Raw genomic sequence first — 25636 nt, forward strand, 5'->3', positions numbered from 1 at the left:
GAATGAGTTGGGTGCAGCAATGTGGATTCTGCTGCACCAAGGTGAGACAGCTGGGGGAATCCTGATGAGTGAGTGAGTACATCTGTCTGTACTGCACAGGCAGTGAAGGCAAGGGTTAGTAACAATCCCAGCAGCTCTCACCAGACCTGCAGTCATTCTAGGGTGAGGAGCAGCCCTCTGCTTCTTGCATTTCGTCTTTTCTTTATTGGCAGGTGGAGAGTGTGGGAAATACTGTGACCGTATGAAATAACCCCAGGGGCACCAAACGAACCACGTGCAGCTTGTTTGAGAGGTCAGGTCTGTGAGCTGGTGGAAGGGGTCTCGTCTTGTCTGGTGTCATCAGCTGGCACGGAGCCGCACGTCCTGTGAGCGATCCTGGAGTGTGACATGGACAGAAGCGATGCCGGGAGGGCTCCTGAAGGCTGGGAGGATGGAGGGGATGGCAGTCAGCCCCGAGCCAGCCACCCTCCAAACAGCCAAAGCTGCTCCAGCACGGGTGGCTGCCAAGGCACTTGAGGAGTGTGTGCAGCTCTCAGGGACACCGGGACACCGGTCACTGCTGGGGAGGGGGTGCTGGAGGAGCTCTTACACCTTGCTCCCTGGCATCTGCTGGGGCCACAGCTCTGCTCTCTCAAACTGTGCTTCAGCCCATTTAAATCCTTTGTGTCTTGAGTAGTACAGGCACTGTGAAGTGAGGGATGCTCAGAGGAATGTCTGAGTTGCCCCAGCTGGGCCAGCAGACTGAGATATGGGGCACCAACTTCTTCCTAGGAGTGGAAGCATTGCCCTCCTGAAATGACAAAAAGCTTGGTGGTCTTGTGGTGTGTTTACATACATTTAAAATAGAATGAATCAAATGGAAGTAAAAGATAAATCTTAATGAAGTCCACATTTGTTCTCTTTATAACATGTCAAAACTAGGGAGAAAAATTTGCAGTAATGATCTAGCAGATGAAAATAAGTTACTTTGCATTACTAATGGGCAGTTTATATTGCAAAACCACTGTCCCATATTGCACAGTATGCACACATTATAGAACATCCTCGCTATCTCAAATAGATAAATAACCTTAGCACAAAGCCAAGAAGATTTATAGCATGCAAGAAGCTCTCTCCATTATTCTTTTCCCACGAAGTTTCTGTAATTCTTTCTTGTTGCATATGAATGACTTCACTGACCAAGCTAATTCCTGGATTAACTCCCTTGGCTCCAGTGGAAGTACACCAAAGATGATTTTGAGGTGTACACTAAAACAGGTCATACAGTGAGTGGATGAATGCTATAAAACAAAGTACTCGTGCTAACTGGTGATGGCATCATCCTATCAGCCCCAGAGCAAGTGGATTGTTCCTAGCCTCTGTTACAGATCTCTATTACAGACCAGTCATTTCTTTCTTTTCTTTTTCTATTGCTTGTGTTCTAAAGCAATTAGCTCCTTGGAAACTATTTTTCCTTTCATCTGGAGACAAATGCTATTTCTGCTTATGTTTTTATATAGTTACTACCTAATAGGATTTTGGTTGTTCTGGTAGAAATGTATTGTTGTACTTGCACTGTCTGTCACCTTCCAACTAAAGATCCCAAAGCACATGGCCCATCTTATGACTCCCAACACTCAAAAGGTATATAGGTGATTTTATAGGTATTTAATACACAAAAGGAGGTTAAATTCTGTCTTGTCTGGAAAATTCTGATGGGTGTAGAGTGCTTGTGTTTTGGGAATGATCCTTGCACATTCACATCCCAGATGTTCTTTCTGGTGGAAACCTGAACATTGTTTGGTTGGCTGTGCATCTAAATGGACTTTCTGTTGTGGGTGGAGGTTACATCAGTGCACTGATGGTTTTGTATGGGCCTGGCTCTGCTGCAACAAGCTGTTACCTTTATTCTTAACATGTGTTTCAGATCACTGCAGAATTAGCACATCATCACACAAATGATCCATGCCGGGTCCAGTCCAGGAAGGAACCAAATTTAAAAGGAAACTGCATATGCACACTTTCAGATTTTTAAATGGGAGCTGCTGGTAAAAGGCTCATAGAGAAATTCTGGCACATACTGAGGTAAGAAAAATGTCTTTACAGTTTTAAAATTTCAGATCAAAAATTTCCAGAGTTCTCAGCAGCATTAATCAAGATGAAAAACAAAATGCCGAAATTGTGTTAATCATGCATGTGTCTGGGAAATGTGGAAAATCGTAAATCTGTGAGAAAAGAGTTTGATGTTCTTTTTAATATTTAAGTTCACTGACAGCCCCCACCTCCAAAATTAACAGAAAGCTAAACTAGCTTCTCAAAATGCATATGGACTGACACTAAGTATGAACATTTTCAGTCTTAAAGGAATAAAATTGAGAAAATGGCAAGCAATCAGAAACAAAAGTTACATTACATGCCTAACTATTGTATCTATAGTGGCCACTACTACTGCCATTATAATACACAAGAGAATTTGAAAGCGTTTAGATTTGCCTTTTCAGCTGACAATCTGCCGCAGGTGCTGTGCCATTATAAATAACTATTCAGCTGTTATGTGTTATTGTCTAAATCACCATTTTGAACCTGAAGTATAAGCTGTACAACCCATAGATCAAATCTAAGAAATTGGCTCTTGTTTGCAATGTAGTCATTTTAAAGGAAGAAAATACCCAGTAAATCAAACTCACAAAGAATTTTAATTATGCTACTTGTTCCTAGGAGCAGTATTACAGTTGTACATTCCAACACTGTGTGCATGGGAAATGTAATACACAACACCTGTTAACAATACATGCTCTGATGAACGCTTGGCTAAAAATTGGTGTCTGATTTTTTTTAATTATATAGGGTGGAGAGAAAGAAGATTGAGTCCATTTTTTTCTGTAAGCAGACAAAAAGTATCTATTTAGTATAATGATTTATGTTTTACCATCAGATGAAATCATACAGGGATTTTTTTTGTCTTATACAGAAATAATTATGATTGCTGTATCATTATTACATGAGTGATAACAAGATTCATGCATAGCAGCAGAAGGTGTAGGTAGCACTGGAAAAATTGTTTTGATTATAATCCCCTACTTGCAGCCTCTGATTTTAATTCTTATTTGGCACCAAAAATTTAGATGGTTGAGTTCAACTTAAAAAATTGCTTTATTTGGACTGCATTTAATTTCTCTGTATTTTCAAAAAAACTTTTCACTGTGGCTGTGAGAAAAATATTTCTCTGATATATGTATAAAGCATCCAGTTACAGTTTATACTTTGAAATGCAGCAGAGGCAGTGAAAATTTAAATAGTCATTTATCAAGAGTAATGTCTGGCTTGGGTAACATGCAAAAGGTAGTTACCAAGAAGGAATGTATGATCCATGTGCTAGTGTAAAAGCAAGAGGTAGAAGAAAAATTATATTGTGTGTGATAAACCCAGGAAATAAAACTTTGAGTCAGTTTTATGTAGGAAAGTCTATAATCATCTTTTGAAGCTTAGTCTGGTTTTGGAGCTTGATCTTTTCATCAAAGACAGTTTCAAAATTTACATCAGAGGAGGTAAAGTGGCAGAAATCAGAGTTGAAAGAGCATCCCGATCCTCCATTTCGGGGATGTTCCGTTTTTACTGCAGTTGCGTTCTAATTGGTAATTTTATAAATAAGTAATGGCTCAGTGCTCCCATCCTCGCACTGAGCTCCTGTGGCTCTGCCTGTGGATCTCAGAGCCGCTGCCCTGCTCAGCTGCTGCAGTGCTGAGAGAGGGGAGCCCTGACAAGGGATGGCAGTGGGCGGGCACAGCGCTGGTGCTGAGCACACCAAAAGGCCGAGGAGAGCAACTGGAAATGTTACCCAGGCAGCCTGACAAAGCCGTGTGCTCTGAGGACAAATGTTTTCACTGCAGGGCTCCCAGGGAACAAAGGGAGTCACGGCCTTTACAAAGTACACAAATGTTAGATATACTCGTACACAAAGTCTGACTCACAGCTCATGTAAAGAATATGACAAACTTCTTAGTCTAATTCATTAATGCTAAATAATGTCCTTTCAAATGCCATCCCCAGAAGCAGTTTCTATTGGAGCTATTTTTTATCTTTTTGCCACAGATTGTTTTAAAAGAATTATGGGAAATGACAGCTGTAGAACTGAAGTTCCATTTTTCACAGATGAAACTACAAAATGCATGGAGTAATGTAATCCAGTCAGACAAGTGAGTAAATTATATCTTGGTTGCAACAACACAGCACTTGGTGAATATCAATAAGGATATGTTTCCTTCTTTACAGTAAAAATATTTGCTGTTAATGTAAATGGTTCTGAGTGTCCCTGGCAGTATAGGCACAGATGCCAAACTGCATTAAAACTGAGCAGAATCTCACGTTTTGTTTGCGAGGAAGACCGTGTTCACAGATGTTAAAACAAGGAGGATGATTCCTTTTACATTGCTTTACCATAATGAAACTCTATTAACTTCTATCATCTTCTTTCAGATTTCAAGTAAATGAGAGAATCATAAGCTCCAGTTCAAGGAACACTGTCAAACAGTGCACTGAGTTTTTTCATTCTCCTCCTTCTAAATTTCCTAGGATAAATATGTGGGTAACTGCTCCCTGTGGACCAAAATATACCCCTATTCTCCATAACCCACGTCACAAGGGTCAGCAGAGCATATGTGAGCTGTCCCGTCTTTCTCTTCCTTTGAATTTTGAGTTCCAAGATACTGAGGAACACAAGAATGGGTCAGACTAATCAGACTTCCACTCTACAACAGGCTAATTCTGCCTCAGCTAGATCAATAAATTACATTAATAAATACCTTATGGAAGTATTTGACCCCTGTTCTAGAAAAAACCCCATAATGTTCCATATGACATCACATGCAGAGCTCATGTGCAGCTAAAGTGATATTCTTAGCACAAATATATGTGCTGGCCTTGGGTCCTCTGCTCAATGAATTTTGTTTTTACAAGAAGTAATATACTTAAGCTCTCTAGAGCTCTGCAAATTCATTTTTTACATGCAACTACATAATTTTTTTGGACTGAATATGGACATTAACTCCTCCTTTCAGCTCTCTATAAACATATGCTTGCACAGCAGATATTTCAAATTCAGAATCCAGGAAGTAAAGTGCTCCCATGACTGACTACTGAGTTATATACCCTTTTATTTTAATGTACTTTGCCAAGATGAGTCCATAACCTCAAATGAGTCAGGGAAGAAAAGGGGAAGGGCAATAACAAACAGCTTCATCATAATTTAGCCCTATTGCCTAGTGATCACAGAATAACCTTTATGCTTACATATTTAAGGAGACTACATGGACACATTCTCCCTGAGTATGCTCATCCACTCCTTGGGATTTGTACTCTGTGATTCCAAGTACACAAGGAGAAGACACGTGACACCTAACTCAATTTATTACTTGGATCTGGTGGCAGGGACACTTTGGATGTATTGCTAGACTGCAGAGTGACCCATTTCACTCTCTTTGATAGACCTCTCTCTGTAAAATGGAGATACATTTGCCATACTGACTCTCCAGGTGTTGCTGCTGTAGTTGGGATGCTGCTCCAAGACATCACTTAAACATGATGTTATTATGTCCCAGTAATTCAGGCTTGCCAGTCCTTATTAAATAACTAAAGAAATATTGAGACACCTTAGAAGCTGCTCATGTAGTCCAATAAGCAAGCAATTCACAAATAAAGAAAAAATACAGTCAGCATCAGTATACAAGACAACTTTTGTCTCGAGTAACTATAGTCTCTCTATTGAAAATCCCCCTGTAATTTCAGCTGGAGGTATTTTTTCACATGCTGCCCTAAATTGTTATATGTTATTCTAAAAGCTGGTTAACATCACATGGAGAAGGTGGCAAAAAATCAATAGTGCTTCACAACAAAGGCATGAAAGGAGTAAAATATGAAATCTCTGAAAGAAATTATGTTCCCATTTGGGAGCAAGAGGGCAAGGACAATGGAATCAGTGAATTTATATATATTTTTTTGTATTCTTTGCTGTGTTACTAAGATGTAATACTTCACACAGTTGTGTCTTTCTATCTTCTTTGGTCTGCCAACAGTAGTTCAAACTGAAAAGTCAAGTTTTGTCTATCAAAATGAAATTTCAAGAGAGTTTGCCCAGAAGATTAATGTCTTATCTTTTTCGTGGAGTAAAATATACTCCAGTTCATGTAAACTTGCCAAGATGAACAGTAGTTTATATCCTTAGAACAGATAGAGAGTAGATGGGAATCTGAGCTCAAGTGGCAGTCTGAAGAGAGAATATATACATATGTATTGTATAGAACCAGTACTTTAGCATATGTTTAATATAACATTTTATATAGAATATGAATGTACGTACTCCTGTATTTCACAATTTTTATTTCTATTTGCAATTATAACTTGTTAAATTATTCCTTCTGGTGATTTTCATTACTACATTAATTGGCAAATTCTGTACTGCAGAGCATGTCCTCCTGAAGAATGTGGCTCTCTGTCAGTGAAACAATCCTCTCAGCAAACCCCAAACCCCACACTATCCTTATGTTAAATTGCTTGTCCATTGTCACCAGTGTACTCATGGCTGTGTAAGACTTAGGAGGCTTAGAGCTACTCAATGGTCAGCGCTCTTCTTTTTGTCTCTTGTCTTGAATTTTGGCACTTTTGAGTGGATTGTTCTGATTTGAATAATAACTGTGAAGAGTCCTTGAGTTCTGGAGAGATTTTGGGGTTTGGTTTTATCAACTGGTGACCTTGAGGGTAGATTATTTGAAACAGCTGTGCTTTAAATTATCCAAATTGCTTTATCTTATGCATCAGGTCTTAGTTCATACTGATGGTGTACTGCAATGTTCTACACACATTTACATTATTCCTACAATTTAATACATAGTACAGAGCTTGTACTACTGGATTAAATAAATTCCTATTTCTGCTTGAAGTTCTTGTCAAGAAAAAGTACAGGTCCCCTGGAGATGGGTTACTTTTACTCTTTTAAGTATTTTCTATCTAATTTTTAGGGTTTCTATGAATCTAAATTCAATTTCTTGGCAATAGATATAGCAGTCTTCTGGCTATGATCAAGAAGAGAACCAATCTAAAATTTGCTTTTATCCTCCATTGAGCCACTTCTCTTTATGGCAAGAAGATAATGGAATCACTGATAGAATACACGTTTTACTACTTTCATTTCTTTGTATGCATATTGCTTTGAATAATTGAAAAGTTATGATTTGCTACATTTAACTTGTACTTTCTTATTGCTGGGCCAACATTTCAAGCCTCTCACAATCACTGTCAAATCACATGGAATTTTTGCCTACCTATTAATTAAACAGGCAGGGAGAGATACTGAGACTAGACTGTGTTGTCAACACTAGATTGTGTTGACAAACAGTGAGCAAAAAGAAGCAGGATCTCTCCCTAAATAACTCTGTCTATCCTGCTGCTGATACACCAGAGCAGTTATCCTCTCCTACCTGTATCTCATTTTAACTGGATACTGCCTGAGAAATGGCAGAATTATCTTTTTGTTTTAAAAACAAGTTTCCCTGACAACCTGGGATTTATGTTTTTCTTCTCCTAGTATATAATCATGCCCAGATTTTTTTCTGAAGGTACCTATATATGTAAACCAGAAGAACATCACCTAGAGGGAATGCTGTTCCCTGGATAGAGTATCTGTGAAGAATGTTTTAAAGGAGCCAGGAGGGGATGATTAATTACTATGATAATGCACTCATGTACAGTAATGCAGGGCTCTTTATTAAGAGTCATGTAGCATTAATGTCCTGTTGCTTTCACAAATTACCCATTTGTCACTGGGAGGGTCAACCCCAAATCCTGTGTGCAAGTTCTCCACATATGCCCATGGTTTTTTCTCAACCCTTGTACCACAGGGCACAAGTATAAGCAATTTGTTGTCATGAGGGCTGGCAGCCAGGGGAGCTCTATGTCCATCTGATGTTGATGTAACAAGCAAGGCTCTGCTAAGAATTTCCATCTGCTTTTCATTCCGAATTCGCCTATGTCTAATTACTGTGCTTGGTGATGCTTAACTGAAAGTGAATGGAATCGTGTTTGCGACTGAACGTTTTTGTAGGGTCTCTGTCAATAGGAGGATGCTTCTGTGGGTCTGTTTTGTGTTACAAAATCTTTGCTTTGTAAAAGGCAACTTCTGAAAATTCATTCCTTTTCTTAAATTAATGTTTCATTTACTCCTGAAATGCCAGGATCTCTGCAATGAGTAACAAAATCAGATGGAATCACCTTGGTTATTAAAACTTTGGAAGACTCTGTGGAATGTTTTGGAGCACTTGCAGCTGCTGGTTGCGTTCCAAATGCACATGGCCTGTACTATCAAAGCTTTGTTTGCAGCTGTGACCTTTATTCCCCTCTTGACATGGACTTGTTTGAGGCAGGTGAACCTGCTCTCTGCTCAAAAGATGGAGTGTTGTGATGAAGAGGAAAGTATTTCTACAAAGACAGCCATGTAGTTCATTGTGCAGGGAGCAGTGTGGAATTGCCATAGTGGTGATGCTTCAGTGCATAATTAGCAAAACGAAAATCTGAGAACTTGAAGAAAATAAAAGGGAACAACCAGCTCTTTGCCCATCCCCTGCCAGGGCTGAGTGTTAGTGGGCTGTGTTGTGGTTATCTTGTACAGGCTAGAGGTGGCCCAGGCACCATGAGCTAAAGAGTTTTAATCAAAGATAGAAGATAAAGAAAATATTCTTTCCAAGATCCTCATGCACTGAGTGATACCAGTCTTGGCAAAACATCTCCCTAACTTGAACTCTGGTTGCTTCTCAGACAAATAGAAGAACGAGCACTTACTGTGTAAAGCAAGATTTTCAAATGTGTTCTGTTTAAATTACATATTTTGAATATTAAATAACAGACACTTTCAGGAAACCTTTACATCTAACACAGCTGCACCAGTGGAGAAAGAGCTCTGTTGTTCTCTTCTAACCATTAGAAATCATAGGAAATCTACCATGGTTACCTGTAGTAGGAAAGGACTATGTCAGCCTTTTAAGTTCACCATTTCTGTGTTGCACTTACAAATTTTGCATTTGAAGAAATCAAAAGGCCACCTTAAATAGTCACATACACATGAATGTGGTTTTGTAAACATGAAGGATCCACATGAAATTAGACAGCATGGCTTGATGAGACTTTTGAATCCTTTTTTTTTATTATTTCTAAGCCTTCTGACACCAACTATCTCAGAATCTAAATTGAAAAGTAGTAAGTTTAGGAGCTCACTACTGGAAATGTGGTTTGAGCTTCAATCAGTGCTCAGCTTCAATCACCTGCTCAGTTCAGGTTTTGTGTGAGAATTCAGTCCTTTTATATTGAGCAAGAGAAACAGAATTAGATCTTTCTAAAGGCTTTAAGCCCCCAAGTTTTTTACATTGAAAATGTTCGGGGAAGTCAGTGGGCATTTTCAGTTCCAGAGGAATGCAGGGTTAAGTCTAGAATCTACCTGTGACCAACTAGATAACATAATAATGAATGTACCAATGTTACATTGCATCCAAATATCACACTTAACTCCCCAGTTTTAACACCTTACTACATGCAGTGCTTGCAGCTCTGAATAATGTTCTTATTTGGTTAGATTTATATACACCGTAAAAGGGGCAGTAACAGCTGTACAGCTATCAGCCACAGAGCACAGCACAAATTGTAGGAATTCACAGTGTGGGCTCTATTTCTTTAAAATTCACAGTGTGGGCTCTATTTCTTTAAAATACTATGAATAATTCTACAAAACACTGCAGGATCCAGCTCTGTGAACCTCAAAGATTTCTGGCTCCTTTTGGAAGCACGATTGGTCTAGTTGTGTCAGTGAGGGTCAGGGTGTTTGAGCAGGAACAGGAGCTGCAGACGAGTTGAATCTCACACGATACATCACAATCTCAGTGCGTAATGGGCATGTTCTTGTCTCTTGTGCCCCAGCCAGGACACAGGCACTGTACTTTGTGGTTTGCACATTTTAAGAAACGGAGGATGACAACCTTCTGAAGGTGGCAAACTGCTCCGAAGCAGTGGCAGAGCTTGAAACAGCTGCAGAAAATCCCGGGAGGCCCTTGCTTTATGTGGGGCACTGCAAAGAAGCTGTTTTGTTATACCAGCTCCCTCAGCACATCCATAAAGTTTGCAAAGTAAGTTGGCTCTTCCTTTGTTCTCATTACTGTTCACCTACCAAATGCTTGCATTTTATTTGATCTTGCAGGCAATTGCTATTATTCTGAATTAGTGCTGCTGCATGCAATACAAAGCTGACAGAGAAAATGTTTCGACGTAGTTTTAGTTCACTACAGTTCCAAGGCCATTAAAGAAAAAGGAGCAGGCGCTGAGCTCTGCCGCGGTACAGCGCGGCCGTGAGGGGCGGCCCGGGCCTCTGAGGGGAGAGGGGCTCTGAGGGAGAGGGGCGGGGCTCTGAGGGGAGAGGGGCTCTGAGGGGAGAGGGGCGGGGCTCTGAGGGGAGCGGGGCGGGGCTCTGAGGGGAGAGGGGCTCTGAGGGAGAGGGGCGGGGCTCTGAGGGGAGAGGGGCTCTGAGGGAGAGGGGCTCTGAGGGAGAGGGGCTCTGAGGGAGAGGGGCGTGGCTCTGAGGGGAGAGGGGCGTGGCTCTGAGGGAGAGGGGCGGGGCTCTGAGGGGAGAGGGGCTCTGAGGGGAGGGGCGGGGCTCTGAGGGGAGAGGGGCGGGGCTCTGAGGGGAGCAGGGGCGGGGCTCTGAGGGGAGAGGGGCGGGGCTCTGAGGGGAGCAGGGGCGGGGCTCTGAGGGGAGAGGGGCGGGGCTCTGAGGGGAGCTGGGGCGGGGCTCTGAGGGAGAGGGGCGGGGCTCTGAGGGGAGAGGGGCGGGGCTCTAAGGGGCAGGGGCGGAGCTCTGAGGGGAGCAGGGGCGGGCGGCGATGGCGGAGAGCGCGCAGGTACCGCCGGGACGGGAGTGGCCCGCCCCTGCTGGGACTGGGGGTGTTTTGTGTGAAATTGTCAGTGCTGAGCTGCAGCCAAGGGCTATAAGGATGGTGAGGGGTCTGGAGCATCTCGCTTGTGACGAGAGGCTGTGGTAGCTGGGCTTGTTTAGTCTGCAGGAGATTCAGAGGGGGTCTCATCAATATATTTAAGTGTCTCAGAGGTCAAGAGGATGGTGCCAATCTCTTTTCAGTAGTGCCCTGTGACAGGACGAGGAGCAATGGCCGTAAATCACAACAGAGGAATTTCCATCTCAATATGAGGAAGAATTTCATGTTGAGGGTGGCAGAGCACTGCACCGGGCGCCCAAGGAGGTTGAGGAGTCTCCATCTCTGGAGAGACATTTGGAGACATTCCAAACCCACCTGGACGCATTCCTTTGCCACCTGCTCTGAGTGACCCTGTCTTGGTTGGGTGATGGACTGTGTTGCCTCCAGAGGTCCCTGCCAACACTAACTATTCTGTGATTTTGTGTAGAAGAGGGTGTGGTGTTAAAAATGCCGTGTGTGTGTATATATATATATATACGTATATATAAAAATACACCCGTGTCAGTGTCCTGCCCCCAGGCAGTTCAATGGGGAGACACTGCCTGCCGCAGCAAGGCAGCTCCTCCAGCAGAGCCTGCGGAGCCTGGGCTGGCACAGCCCAGCCGGGTCAGTCCCTCACCCGAGCTGCTGCCGGTGAGTGCCTCGCCAGCTTTCACTGGGTTATGGACTCTCCTTTATAAATGTATGGTTATTTCTTGGTGCGTTGGGTTTGTGTGGCAAGGCTTTGGTAGTAGGGAGACACAGGAGTGGTTTCTGTGAGAAGCTGCTGGAAGCTTTTCCCATGTCCACTGGAGCCAATGCCAGCTCCAGGACAGACCCACGGCTGGCCAAGGCTGACCTCACCAGAGACAGAGATCACTGGGATAACAGATTTAGGAGGGGGAAGAAGGAAACCATACAACAGCAGGTAGAAGAGGGGGTGAGGATACAGGAGAGCAGCAGTCCTGCAAACACCAAGGCCAGCAGAGGAGAGGCAGGAGGGGCTCCAGGTGCCGGAGAGATTCCCCTGCAGCCCATGGTGACGCAGCTGTGCCCCTGGGGCCCGTGGAGGTCACAGGTGAGGAGACACCCATGCTGGAGCAGTTCACGGAAGACTCCCTCATGGGAGGGACCCCGTGCTGGAGCAGGGTTAGAGTGTGAGGAGTTTTCCCCATGAGGAGGCAGCAGGGCCAGACACAGCATGTGATGAAATGACTGCGAGGACTCTACCCCATTCCCCTGTGCTCTTGGAAGGAGAAGGGAGAGAAAATTGGGGGTAAAGCTGAGCCTGGGAAGAGAGGAGGGGTGGATAAAAGATGTTTTGAAATGTAGTTTTTATTTTGCGTTATTCTACTCTGATTTTATTATTAATTAATTATTTTTCTGCCCAAGCTGAGACTCTTCTGCTCATGACAGTAATTGGTCAGTGACCTTTCCCTGTCCTCATCTTTCCCCACAAGCCTTTTGTTAGGTTTCCTGTTCCCCGTTCAGCTGAGGAGGGGCTGACAGAGAGCCCGTGGTTGGCTCCTGGCATCCAGCCTGGCTCAAACCACCATTGTTAGCTTTTTTGTGGTGGTAGGAGTCTCCTAATTTTTGATTGTTGAGGGAAAGGCTTGTGGTTTCCTTTCAGAGCACTGGGGGAGTGGAAGCAAGCTTACACTTTCCTTCCAGCAATATCACAGTTGTATTTCTCACCTTTCATTGCTCTAGGTGGCTGAAGTGCTCTGGAGGATTTTAAAAATCCACAGTGTTTGCATTAATATTTGCTTTATTTGCCTGTCTTCGGCCTCCTCCCTGGTTTTTTCCTGTTTCCTTTTTTGACTTGGTTGACAGAGGTGTGGTTTCTGACAGAGGCAGCTCATCTCATGCTGCATGTCAAGAGACATAAGAATAAAATTTATTCCTCCCAAGAACGTATGAGGTGTTGCATCAACTCAGAGTTTCTCCCTCCAGCCTGTCTATGTAGCTGTAGCTACTATGAGATAATTTCCTTCTGGTTGAACTGCTTTGTTGCCTCCACTGGCTGAGAAGTTGCTGTGCCTGTTGTGGTAGTGAATAAGCGCCTTCAGCCGTGTCATGCTTGTGTCTTTGTCAGTACAAAAGCTTACCATTTAGGTTTCCTTAAATAAATAAACTCTCTTCCGTGTGAAATGTGTTATTAGGTATTCTAAATGCTTTATGAAAAATAGATGCGTCTTTCACGGTGTGCTCTGTTAGTGCTCTCCGTAAATATTTTGGCAGCTGGAGCAGCGTAACACTGGGGTAATGCAGACAGATCACAGTAAAAGGATACAGGGTCTGCTCTATGGGAAACGACAGGCTGTCAAAAATATATTGTACATCTGTTTGAAATGTACCACTGAAATTTTTGTAGTTCTTACTTCATGGCTTTATAAAAAGAATCTTTAGAGGAATTCAGGGAACATTTTTTTCCACGTGTTTTCTGTTCTTTGTGTATTGAAGTTTGTTCTACACACAGTAGCTCACTTTTGTGATATTTCTGTCTATCCTTTATGATTTATTTTTATTGGAAACTGTGTGGAATTGTGTTTTTATGAATCACATTCTACAGTCTCTAGTTTTGGTTGAAGGTAGCTTAGCATGGTCCATATGTAAGGTGTAGGAAACACTGAATTCTGGTCGTTTTTAATATAATTTCTTACATTTTGAGACAATTCCTTTTGATGTAAACTGAATAGTTTTATAATTGTTCCAACTTGTAATGACTTTCAGCAGAAGGTCTACTAGAAAATCTGAATACTGATCTTAGGAAGTCTTGCCGCTGCTTTATTTTTAACCACATTTTTTTCTCGTAAGTGGTCTGCAGCTGTGAAAACATCACTAAAATTTATTGTCATCATACATTTGGTCAACCATAAATCTTGATGTTTGGACTGTGAAATTTTTGAAATATATTTTGTTATTGAAAGGACATTATCATGTTTATAATGGTCCTTGAAAGCTTTCTTAGCCTATAGGTTTTGTCTTTTGCGTTTGATACATCTGCATATTTCTCTTCTGAAAATAGTTGAAACTAGTGCTGCTTTTTTATTTCCTCATTTGTTTGATGACAAAAGAAATGTTTATGACTAAAAATAGCAACTATTGATCTTAACTTCCCATTATGGGAGCAGGCAAGTGGGGCCTTTTAAAAACAAACAAGAAGAGTGAATGTGTTTCTGTATTGCCTTAACTCTTTATGTAGAAAGCGTCAGGATTTTCTGCTGCTACTGAAGCATTTGACAGCTTGATAGCAAAATGTGTATAATAATACAAATAACAGCCTGTGTTGCTGGTGTAGCTTGGTTGGGTTTTTTCATCCCACTTTGATTAAAGTTGTAACTGATATAAAACACTCTCCCAGGGTACATCTGTGCTGCTGTCAGCCCAGGCAGAGCAGCTGAGCTTGCTTTCCGTGGGCTGCTGGACAGCTGAGTGCAGTCTGATTTCCCTGGTAGAGTGAGGAGAGCACTCTTGGGTTCGTTGTGCTTTGAGTATTTGCTGCAGGTGATGAGATTTGGTGAGCTGTTCCTCTGTGTGTTTTTGGAAGCCATGATTTGCACAGCGTGGTGGTGTATTGTCAAACAAATGCAAATACCAACTTCGACCACTGCAGAGGGCTCATCCCAAAGGACAGGCTTATTTTTCTTCAGGAATGCTGGTGCTCGTTTCCATTGCTGTGTTTCAAGGGTTGGCCACTCTGCAAGGCCCTCACCAAAACTGCAGGATAGTGGGGTGTTTTTCCTGGCCAGGGTGACTCGGTACAGGTTTGGGGTTTTGAGAGTTCTTCCCCACCCCTGTAAACACAAAGGTTTTTTGTAATTTGTTTATCACTCTGCTGCTGCTGTTTTCTGCTTCATGATGGTTTGTGAACATTGGCTGAGAGATTTAGGAAGATCTTACAATTTTGTTTTAGAACGTCTGGGTTGGTATTTTGATTTGATGCTGTTAACAGGGGGTGCCCACAGCACTTGGAGTAATGCATTGAACAGCCAGAAACATATTATGCTTTCAGAACAGCTGAAAATTCTTCAAAGGAAAATAAAACAGTAACAAATAATTCTCTAGTAGCAGCCTAAATAGGCTGTCTACTCCTGGGAATGGGCATTAGTAGGATTGGATTCAGGAGTTTTTTCCTGACACATGAAGACAGCGTTACTAGAATTAACTCACCTTGGATTACCTCGGTCATTCTCTGCAGCTAACACTAAAATGAACATTAAATTCTTTGACACCAGTGAATGCATGTAAAAATAATCTCCCAGTATTTTCAGTAATAGTTAAAGACAGTAATCAAGAGACAAAAGTAATCAATCAAAATAATTGTGAGCTTTTAGTCAGATGTGCATGTAAATTCAGCCCAAACAGAAACTATCTATAAACACAGGATTGTTTAAATGATTTATGGACCTTCAATACTTTCTTAAATTGCAGAAACATTGCTGATTTAAAAAAAATTTAAAACATGTGCTTTCTCTCCCATAGTTCCTCATCTGTCATTTGTAACAGTATTTCTTCTTATCTGATACCTGTGCTTGTTATAGTGGACAGAGATGGCCCAAGCCCAGCCTTACCATAAGCATTAACAAAACCAGTAAGACATTGGTGGGAATGTTGCTGCTGGGGATGCTGTTCCATGCTCCAGATGATGAAATGGTTCTTGGGATGCATTCACTTTACCCAGTAAACTGTTGTGGTTTGATGTGCAGAGTACAGAGCCGTATCTGCAACGCTGAGTTACAGCAGCTGCCTGTCTCTTCAGTTTAAACTGCAACTTGTAAAATATTAGCATTTTGCCTTTCTTACAATTATGCCCAGTTAGATGTTGACTGACTGACCAGTAATATGTAATTTATATGGTGGTAGTCCATATAAATACCAAAGTATTCTATGTATTGAACATCCTCAGAGAAAGTGAGGGAGGAGCATTAATTCAGTTACTGAAACATCAATATCAGTTATTTGTGTAATTCAGCTCTCACAGCTTCTAAAGAATCTCATGTTCAACAAGTTTCTAACACCTCTTCAGGAAAGAGTTTATATTTTTTCTCCTTCCTGAAATTTGTCTTTCAGTAATTGTATAATATTAGCATGTAGTGCTATTGTTTTTTCCCTGCAGCTTCAATTATAGCAACATTACTGACTGTGGGATGCTGTGTATTTGCTGTGTAATTTACGCAGCTTTTTATGCTGTGTAAATTACTGCTAATAGAAGCAAACTAACATCATGCTTTTAACTCTGTGAAGGAAGCCTTCATTTATTCCATTCCTGTTCTGATGAGACATTGTATTTGAGACCGACTTGTTTAGAGTTGGGAACAATAATTTTTCTTATTGAAGTGTATGTGGAAGTACTCTAGTGCTTAATTAGAGAGGGAAGACCAGTCTGTCCACGGAATGAATGTTCTTTGTTGCTCTCAGTCTTGTTTTGTCTCTCCTGAGTGTGGTTCTTCAGCCAGTCCTGGATTTCAGTACATCTTGTGGCTCAGCAGCAGCAGGGGGAGTAGTGTAGCTTTATTTGGGGGCTCTCCTTGGCCGGCGCTGGTGTGAGCTGGTATCAGCTCAGGGCAGTGCTGGTCCGGCTCAGGAACCAGTGTGTGTCAGGAATTCTGTGTGAGCTCTCCCTGTGTGAGCTGGCAGCAGGACTCTGCAAGCTTTGCCCGGCTGCACTTCTCTAATCCCCGGGTCCTATCAGTACAAGTGTCCCTGCTACAAGCAAATTGTGACATGTTCGTGTGCTCAGGCCAGGCAGACTCCCAGCAGGGAGGCGTTTTGGGACTGGTCTTACTGAAATTTCTTTTTTTGTCAATGACAACACAAAATAAAATAGCATTAAACATTCCTATTTTTTTTCTAAGACCATTGCATTGTTAGTTCATGCTCAGTTTGTTATCCCCTAAAACATGCACATCCTTCCTAGGAACAGTAGTCACATCCTTGTGTATCATTCTGTTGCAACAAACATCTTGGACTTTTGTTTGGCTAGGGGAAGGAGAGAGTGCAGACAGTAAATTTGAAAATGCAATCAAGTACATGGTGGAGAGCAAATAACATAGTAATATGTGTGTATTCTCATAATAAGTTTAGGAGAAAGTTAATTTTAAAATTTAATTATTGTGCAATGCAGTATCATGTTGGTCAAATTTAGATTCATGGATTCTTTTGCACCTTCAAATCTGTGTTGTTTTATTTGCAGGTTAATTTCATCTTGTGCAACAGATAATATGTCAATGTATTCCCATATGAATTTATGATAAAAATACTGTTCCATGAATCTGCCCAGCTTTTCTCTAGTGAGAATGTGTTAAGATATTGTGTTACTGTCATATAATTACAGTTGTCTTACATTTTTGGCATTTGTTGAATTAATCCCTTCCATACCTCCTCAATACAAAAATTTTATTTCGATAAGTTACTGACATAATAAAATAAAGATTTTTTAAATTACATTCCTATATATGTAGGCTGAAGACTGGGATCAGGGTGAAGACCAGGATCAGGGTGATGTAGGTGGAAAGAAGATTGCTACTAGGACATTTCTTTCTCTTTCCCAAATTACTGCCTTGTCAGAAGAAAGTCCTGAAGGAGTTGAAAAGTAAGTAGCAATGACAACAATGCTGGAAGCCATATAATAACGAAATAAAAATTGCAGACTATTTGTTAGATTCTTTTGTGGTGGTGATGTTATTAGTGTTTAATTGTTCAGTTAAATCACTAATATTTAATATTATTCACAAAAGATGGAAGAAATGCTTTTGATCTCAGATGCAGTCTGGTTTACTGTTTTTCCTATATCTCTTGATTTTGCGTAGACTCCTTTTTTTCCACTTGTATTTCACCTTGTTGTGGTTTCTGAATTTACAATAGCTTTAAATATGCTGTCGACAAAATACTAAGATGTAGATAAGAACAGGCCAATACTGAGCTTTTTTTTTGTAAGTCTGACTGGGTAACTTTTTTTGCTAAAACATTCAAGATTCTGTACTGTAACATGACTTACCAAAAAATCAAAAAGGTTTAAAAGTTCAGCAAAGGATGTAAAGCTTAAGCAGGCATTAGTAGGTTGCCATTATGGTGCACTGGGGAAATAGGAGGCAGCCAAAGACTTCTGATGTCAGGCTGTCTTTGTCTTTGCTGTACCAACACTCTCCCTTGTTATTAGTGTTTAATAGCAGCTAAATTTAGGAGGCCAGGAGTTCAACCTGAGACTCCAGATTTATATTTGAGAGATGAGACTTTTCTGAAGTGCAGGAATTATTTAGGAGTGCTTGTGTCTTCTAGCAGGTTCTGAGGGAATTGAAAGCCAAAGGGCTGGGCCGCTGGTCTAGTTTGGGAAGGAAGAGGTGGGGGTATGTAAAATCCAGCTTTGTTCCTCTGAATAGGTAACCATTTAATAGGGATTAAAATATGCCTGAAACATAATCTCTTCTTCCTATTTGTCACTATTCTAGGGAGCAAAGGTCTTTCAGGGATTTTTTTTAAGAAAACTGGCAAGAAACTTTGCTACCATCAAATAATAATACAAACATTCTTTCCTTTTCTGTTTTCTCTTGCACAACAGGCCGCTTTATATTTAGAGGAGACTGAAGTGTACAACTCATGGAGATTAAAATGTGCTTAATGACACAATTCTTTGTGTAACTTTCTCATTACGATTAAAAAGAAAAGCACAGAAAGTTCTTATGTTCTTTTAGTCTCAGCTGATCACATATGTATTTATATACACACACTCTACAAGGGGAATGTGTAGTATGTGCTGCATCTGACTGGAAGGAGCACAGGTACAGACTATTTTATGCACACTAAGCAGTTTAGCAGAAGCATTAAAATTTTGTTTACCACAGCTCATTGTGTCTGTTTACAGGAGCAGTTTGATGGCTGCAGCTAATGTTAGAAAATCAGAATAGATCTGATTCAGTATGAGAGTTTGATGTCCAGCATTCCCATCTATCAGAGGGTTTTGTACTGCTGTCCATATTTGTAAGAGTTGAGCCCTATGAAGAAGGAAAAAGCAGGGAGGGGAGCTAGGAAGTTGAACTGGCCCATCATTTTGCAAGCATGTACAGATACTGTTGTCAGGGACATGCCTTACAGAAGATTGAAAAGATGAGCGCTCGCATTGTTAGCAGAATCAGAGAAAATCTAAATCCCTGAGAAGCTCTGATTATGAAAACACAGAGTTGGCAGAAGCTTCAGAGAGAGAGGATATGGACTGTTTCAAACCTTGGAAAGTTCAGCTGGCCGTGTTCCACTTCTATTTCAGGACACAGTTAAGTGTTTTTAACCGACTTGCATGTGTGCAGCCGTACAAATTTGTCATGCAGAACAAAGGAATACATGTTTTAAACAAAACCAATTGGATTATCTGCTTTACTCTGTTAGCTATCGAGGCTTTAATTAAAGAAACTCATTTCATTTGACAGCGTACCTGTACTGTGTCAGTGAAACCCCTGGAAATCCAGCGGCTGCTATCAGTAGATCTGGGATTAATGCCCTTCTTGGGAAGGAATGAGAAGGCAGCAGGGCTTGGGCAGACCTTGCTGATTTACAGGGGACGAGAAGCTGTGGTCACTGGCACCTGTGTCCTCAGCTGTGCTTAAGAAGCCAAGGATTGCTTTAATGTGAAACTTCCCTGCCTGAGACGTGGCCGAAGTTACACTGGAAGAATTGAAACCAAGTGCCAGCCCCAATCCCCTCTCTTCGTGTGGAAAAAAGCACACAGTTATTGTAAAAGATGTAACTAATTCTATGTTTGGACAGAGTAGACATAAATGTGTCAGCAACAGTATGGCCTCCTACAAGGGAGTGTATTTTTTCATAAATTTTGCAAGTTAAAGTCAGTGGAAAAATTTTCATCGTGTGCCAGTAAAACAGGATAAGACTCTTTTTAAATGTTTTGATCATTATGGAAGTGCAGTTTAAACTTCTAAATATTTTAGCTACTTTCAGTAATTATCTATTATATTATTTACATTAATTTTCATATGTGATTTTTTGTCAGAGGCCACAGGAAAAATAATCTTGAAATGGAAACAAGATCTTATAACTACTGTAAAACTATCTAAATCAGAGTGAAAGTGTGATAGTGGAAAGTGAAGGCTAGTTGTGTCATTTCATCCCACAAACCAATTCCTGATGAAACACTTTTTTTCTCTGGAATTTCAACGTATTTCTCGTTGGTTTCATAATGCTCTGATTTTCATTCTTCTGTTAATCATTTCTTAATACTTAATAGTGTCTGCTGAAAGCTGCAGGTAACTGTTTACTTTTTGATATGTCCTCTGATCATGAATGTATTCTAGGAATTGATGTAGCTAAATTCAAGAAATTATGTACATATGCACATAAGAATAATGTAGCAAGTAATGTTATAGTTAACATTATAGACATAAGTACATGCATACGAAGACTTTGGAACCTGTAATTTATTATTATTTTCATTATTTAACTCTGCAATTTCTTTTAGGAAGATGGAAGAATTTCTGAATCTTACACAACTAAAGACATCTTTGAAAGAAGATATTTTACTAAATTATTATACTGCAGGATTTTGGTGGGCTAAAGAAAGGAGCTTCAGTCTTATCCAGATCTCAAGATTCATGGACCTATTAAATTTCGCCTTGGAGAACCTCAGCGGTAAGTATAATTAAGAATTGAAAAATAAATATCTGAAGTGGAAGGCAAGAATGTTTCCCAGTCATTTTAATAAAGTGATATTTAATTACAAGTAATTGTAGCATTATTTATTTTCCTCTCGAATGTTGGTATGTTAGACTTTGTGTGAAAATAATTCTTACTGGCAGATCTCAAGTCTTTTGAGTAGAATATTCCTCATTCTTTGTTTGTACAGGGTGTGGTACAAATGGCCAGGTCCTGAAGAGACCTTTTCCTTGCTATGGTAAAATAAATAATAATTACATTAGAATGAGAGCAAGGAGCTCCTAAATTCCAATTCCAGATTTCTCAGTGACTGACTCACTGTAGCCTTGGGCTATGGTAAAATAAATAATAATTACATTAGAATGAGAGCAAGGAGCTCCTAAATTCCAATTCCAGATTTCTCAGTGACTGACTCACTGTAGCCTTGGGCACATTTCTCTGCTGTTCGAGATGTTCAGTACATCCTGTGGCATTACAGGAGGTGAATTATATTGTTTTTATCCTTGGAGGTCAACTCTCAGCTTTCTATATGGCAAATGCTGCACTTCTGGCACAGAATATATGTTAACTGGTGAGTTATAAAGTTATAAAGACTGGTGAGGGGAGTGAACTGGCATTGCTGCTGAAGATGAAAAAGACAATGAAAAGACCGTAGCTCCTGTGGCTACAAGGAAATTTGCCACAAAGCATGAAGCTTGGTCTAGTGGGAAAGAAACAGCCAGAAAAAAATGGTAGCACTGTCCTCTAAAACCTTCTTTATCAGAGATTCTAATGCTTGCTTAACGTTCACTTTGAAGGTGATTATGATGAGAAAAGTCCATCCCAGAGGAAGAGTGAAAGGAGTCAGCAGTTTCATTCAAAAGAGAAGGCAAATGTTTAAAATCAAACTCATAATAGTTGTTATACTCTTTCACTGTAATTTAGTTCAAGGGCCTTTCTGGCTTGGAGTTCTGACAGAATACGTACGTGCTTTATGATCATTGGAATTCCAGTTGTCCTTCCTGTCTCCAATGAGAAAGTATCTTAACATATGCTAACTATATTCCTATAACAATGGAGCAGAGTGGAAACCCGTCAGAAATTAGTTTTATGAGACTGTGTAATACATGTGTACACGACAGGCTGGTAGCACAACCAATTATTAAAGCTGACTGATGTTTTTCAGGAATGTCATCTTGCATTAAGCTTTGCCAAACTTTTAACTCTTTAAGCTGAAATGTTCCGTGGCCCTGTCTGCTTTTGATGAATTTTTATATATAAAATTGCAACTGAACCAGTTCAGTGGGCTTGCAGACAGAGGCCATCACAGAGGCTGTGAGAAAAAGAACCTATTTTGTGTCCTTTTTTTTTTTTAACAGATCTAATGCCCCAGCGCTTTGAGGTAAAGATAAAGGTTTGGCGAGCAAATGTTGTGAATTTGCTTTAGCTGTCTTGTGAAAATCCATTTAGATTTGGCTAAGATATACATGGTTTTTAGAGAAAGAAAATGTAGTTTTTAAATGCTTGCAGGAAACTTCTTATATTTGCTTCACAACCCAAGGCTGAGGTGAATTTTCTTGTAATTAATATGAATGAATTTTCTTGTAATAACCAAACATTTCAGCTAAAATCAAAATTCTAATGTCTTTTATATTAATGACCCTTTCTTTTGTTTCCCCTGCACTGAACCCAGTCAGCTTGGAGAATTAAGCTCACTTGGTCATAATAGCAAGAGTAGCATTGAGCAGGAAGAATAGATTAAAAGGAGGGTAGTGGAAATGCATTGAAGGCTGGTAAAGCAGCAAGGCAAACTGGAGGCCTTGCTGGATGGGGAGTCAGAATGAGTTACATGATTTAATTCCTTCTATCCATTGAGGGTAGAGTACTCCTTACCTCACAGAAGTGCTGCATGAGACTTCCTGAGACAGGTGCTTGGGACTGAAAATCAAGTGTGCAGAGGAAAGAGAAAATTTGGATGACTTGGCAACAGACTCAGGGCCTGAGTGCTCCTGTTAAATGCCTTCACTTCCTTACAAAAGGGGATATTTGTGGTTCTGTTGCTTTTCCTCTTTTCCTAGGGCTTCTGTTTCCTCTGCATTCTCTGTTTCTTTCTTGTCCCTTCCCATATGGTTATTTCTATTGTGCTGCCTCTCACTGAAAAGTGAGGTAAAATTTTCAAGCCTTTGATTACTGTACCACCAAAGGGAAAAACTAGAAGAACAGAAGTCTTCTAAGTATTTTAATTTGTTTTCTGTACAAAAGATACCCAAGGAGTGTATCAGTAGAGACATAAAACAATGAGGAAAATAAATCTATTTCACCACTGGTGGATATTTCCCCTTTTTTCCTGTAGATTTTTTTAGACATACAAGGAAAAAATAAATTGTATTTGAAGCCTTTTTTTAAATTTAACTTCCCATGGTTCTAGTGATGGCAGACACTGTGAAAATCAGAAAGATGAATCCTTCCTTTTTATAGGTTCAGCAAGCATTGATGCAGTTCAGATTGTCCTCTTTGTCAGGACATTTATCAAAGAGAATTTAAATTCTAATTCCTACCTGGTTTGGCATTTGATTTTGATTTTGATTTCCAGGGTGAAAATGTAAAGTAATTGTCTGGTTTAGAAGGATGCAAAAATGTCTCCAAGTTTGATGACACATGGAGGGTCTTATGCATATTCATGTTTAATCTATTATGACTGTAAGCACTTTAAAATGTTCTTTAAGCACTTTAAAATGCCCTTTTTGATATCTGTTCTTGTATTAATGGCTTATGTTGCAAGGGGCTTGGTCAGAAGAATCATCTTTTACAATTCATAAGCAGGTGGCTATTTTAAGGAAAAACATACTGTGCCTCTCAAATTTGCATATTATTCTGCCTGTGGTTCTCTCAGCATGGGTAGGAGGTGGTATCTTGACCACCCATTACTGTGATCATCCATTGTGGAGGCAGAGTGGTGGTTTTGTGATGGAATTTTAATGGACTCTCTGTTCATGAGACTAATGGCTTTAGAAGTATTTGACTGCTGTTGGTTTGTAAGTTTGTAAGTGGTGGGTCGTAACTAAAACGTCAAGAAGTCTTAAAATGGGCCAAAAAAGCCCATCCCACCTTGTCATGTTTATACATGGTTTTTGTTCTTTGGGATTACTCTGCAGGCAAACGTATGACCTTGGGAGAGAATTTAAAAGAACTTGAAAGAGCAATGAGCAGAACAGGAGAAACTGAGTCAGAAGAAAGATCACTCTCTGACCCGAGTTCATTCAGCATTGAGCAAGCCAAAGCAATCATTGATTTCTTGGTTATCAGGTATTTATTTCTACAGAATCTGTTCTTATATCAGTAATCTAATATAGTGGGGAAATGATAAATAAATAAATACTGATAAAATAACAGTAACAACAGAAACAACATCAACAATTTTATTATTTTCATTATTACACTACTACTATTACTAGTATTATGCTAGTATTTATTATTATTTTACTGGATATTAGTATTATTTTACTGGATACCTTCCTACTGTGCCAACATACTGCAAACACTAAACTTTAAATCATGAAAAAGAAGAGAGAATATGCAAGGATGTCAAAGCCCAGAAAATAAATCTAGACTGGAAGTGTATCAAAATGTAAGATTATGCTGAAAATAATCCTTTTGGATTTTGTTTCAAGTGATAAAAGAAAACAGTCATGTATGGACAATATTCTTGTTTTGCTTTTAAAAGCTACTTCTGGATTCCATCTGAATAAAATTGTAGATGATATTTATCTTATTTAGATCTTATCTAGAGTCTGTTACTCAAAGTATTTGTCTGGCCTTGACAGTTACAGTGGACTAAAATGATTTAAAGTTTTGTACTTACAGAATTAAGGTTCTGATCATACAGAAGTCATAAAAACGTTGATTTTTGAATCAGCAAAAATCCAGTGTGTATGTGAGAAGGTTTTGTGCCAGGCCTCAGCTTTTAAACAGAGACACAGAAAGAGATGCAAACAGCAGTAACTTCATTATTGATTTGAGAAAAATACTGAGTCTGATAGTACCAGTAATGCCCCTGTATAAAGTTTTTACCCTGTAGTAGTGTGTACACACCTTCTTCCCCTGGAATGCCGTGGTTAAGGCAGTGCTGACACACTCCTGTGTGCAGTACATGATGGGCAGAATGGTTCTCAAGCTGTTTAACCATCCGTGAATGTCGGGGGAAGGAGATGGAAAATTCCTAAGTTACTCTGCAGTATGTGCTCATCCCCTGTACTGCACTGTAGCCCTTCAGCCCGTTTCCTGACCCAAAGGGGGTTGATGGGGTCAGGGGATTTGTGGCAGAAGGGCATAAAAATTGAGTAAGATCATGGCTGATCCATCTGTAGATTTGTTGGGAATTTTCTGACTGTTCCTTAGGAAAAGTTTAACACGTCAAAGAGGGGGGTTTAGAGTGTTTTCCTGAGTGCAGAAAAGTATTTTCTCTTGAAGAAAGGCAAAATGCTAGGGTAGCTGTTAGCCTTCCAGTTTAGAGTACTTGGATTCAGATGGGGATTTAAACCCATGGCAGGCAATTTCTCTTACGATTGGGCTATAAAATATGTCTCTTTCTCCTGCTCTCTGATTTTTTTCTTTTGTTTCTTTTTCATGGAAAATATAAAGCACTTAAGGTTCTTCCCATAAGAAATGGGAACATCTCTTTAAATCTCAAATTTCTGTAGTCAAGGCAAACTGATGTCCTGCCAAGTACTAGCCCTAAACTAAAAGGAAACTTGGCATTTAAGATGTCTCAACTCCTTTTACTTCTGCCTTCCTCTCTGTCTTTTATGGAACAAATGTTCTTTCCAAATAGCATGTCCATAGCTCTTGTGTAAATTATCCATTGAGAGATATCTTGTCCATGAAGTAATTCCTTCACAGTCAGAAGAGTTTCATCCAAGAGATTAGGTGCTCCATCCTACTTCCACCACAGTATTAGCTGGGCAGGAACACAATCAAGCTGCAAAACCTTTGCAGCAGGATGGTATTTTGGCCAC

The 25636-nt window shown here is 40.2% G+C and overlaps 1 protein-coding gene and 1 long non-coding RNA gene across 6 annotated transcripts in view; both read left to right on the forward strand.

Annotated features, from left to right (window-relative positions):
• Window positions 1-1912: 1912 nt before the first annotated feature.
• Window positions 1913-10114, forward strand: LOC134554930 (uncharacterized). The gene is made up of 3 exons (XR_010081346.1): window positions 1913-2064; window positions 4072-4175; window positions 9937-10114. It is a non-coding gene; the product is annotated as an uncharacterized LOC134554930 (long non-coding RNA).
• A 744-nt stretch (window positions 10115-10858) lies between these two features.
• Window positions 10859-25636, forward strand: part of CABCOCO1 (ciliary associated calcium binding coiled-coil 1) — a 50343-nt gene continuing 35565 nt past the window's right edge. The window contains exons 1-4 of one of the 5 annotated variants that reach the window (XM_063406106.1): window positions 10859-10910; window positions 17447-17577; window positions 20449-20618; window positions 23777-23927. In XM_063406106.1, coding sequence (XP_063262176.1) covers window positions 10893-10910; window positions 17447-17577; window positions 20449-20618; window positions 23777-23927 — 470 coding nt within the window. In that variant the 5' untranslated portion in view covers window positions 10859-10892. Of the gene's footprint in view, window positions 10911-11747; window positions 12061-17444; window positions 17578-18543; window positions 18764-20448; window positions 20619-23776; window positions 23928-25636 lie in introns of those variants that run through there. The other 4 variants (XM_063406105.1, XM_063406107.1, XM_063406110.1 and 1 more) reach the window with 4 other exon arrangements.

This window comes from Prinia subflava, chromosome 9, assembly GCF_021018805.1.
Source record: "Prinia subflava isolate CZ2003 ecotype Zambia chromosome 9, Cam_Psub_1.2, whole genome shotgun sequence".
Classification (NCBI taxonomy): domain Eukaryota; kingdom Metazoa; phylum Chordata; class Aves; order Passeriformes; family Cisticolidae; genus Prinia; species Prinia subflava.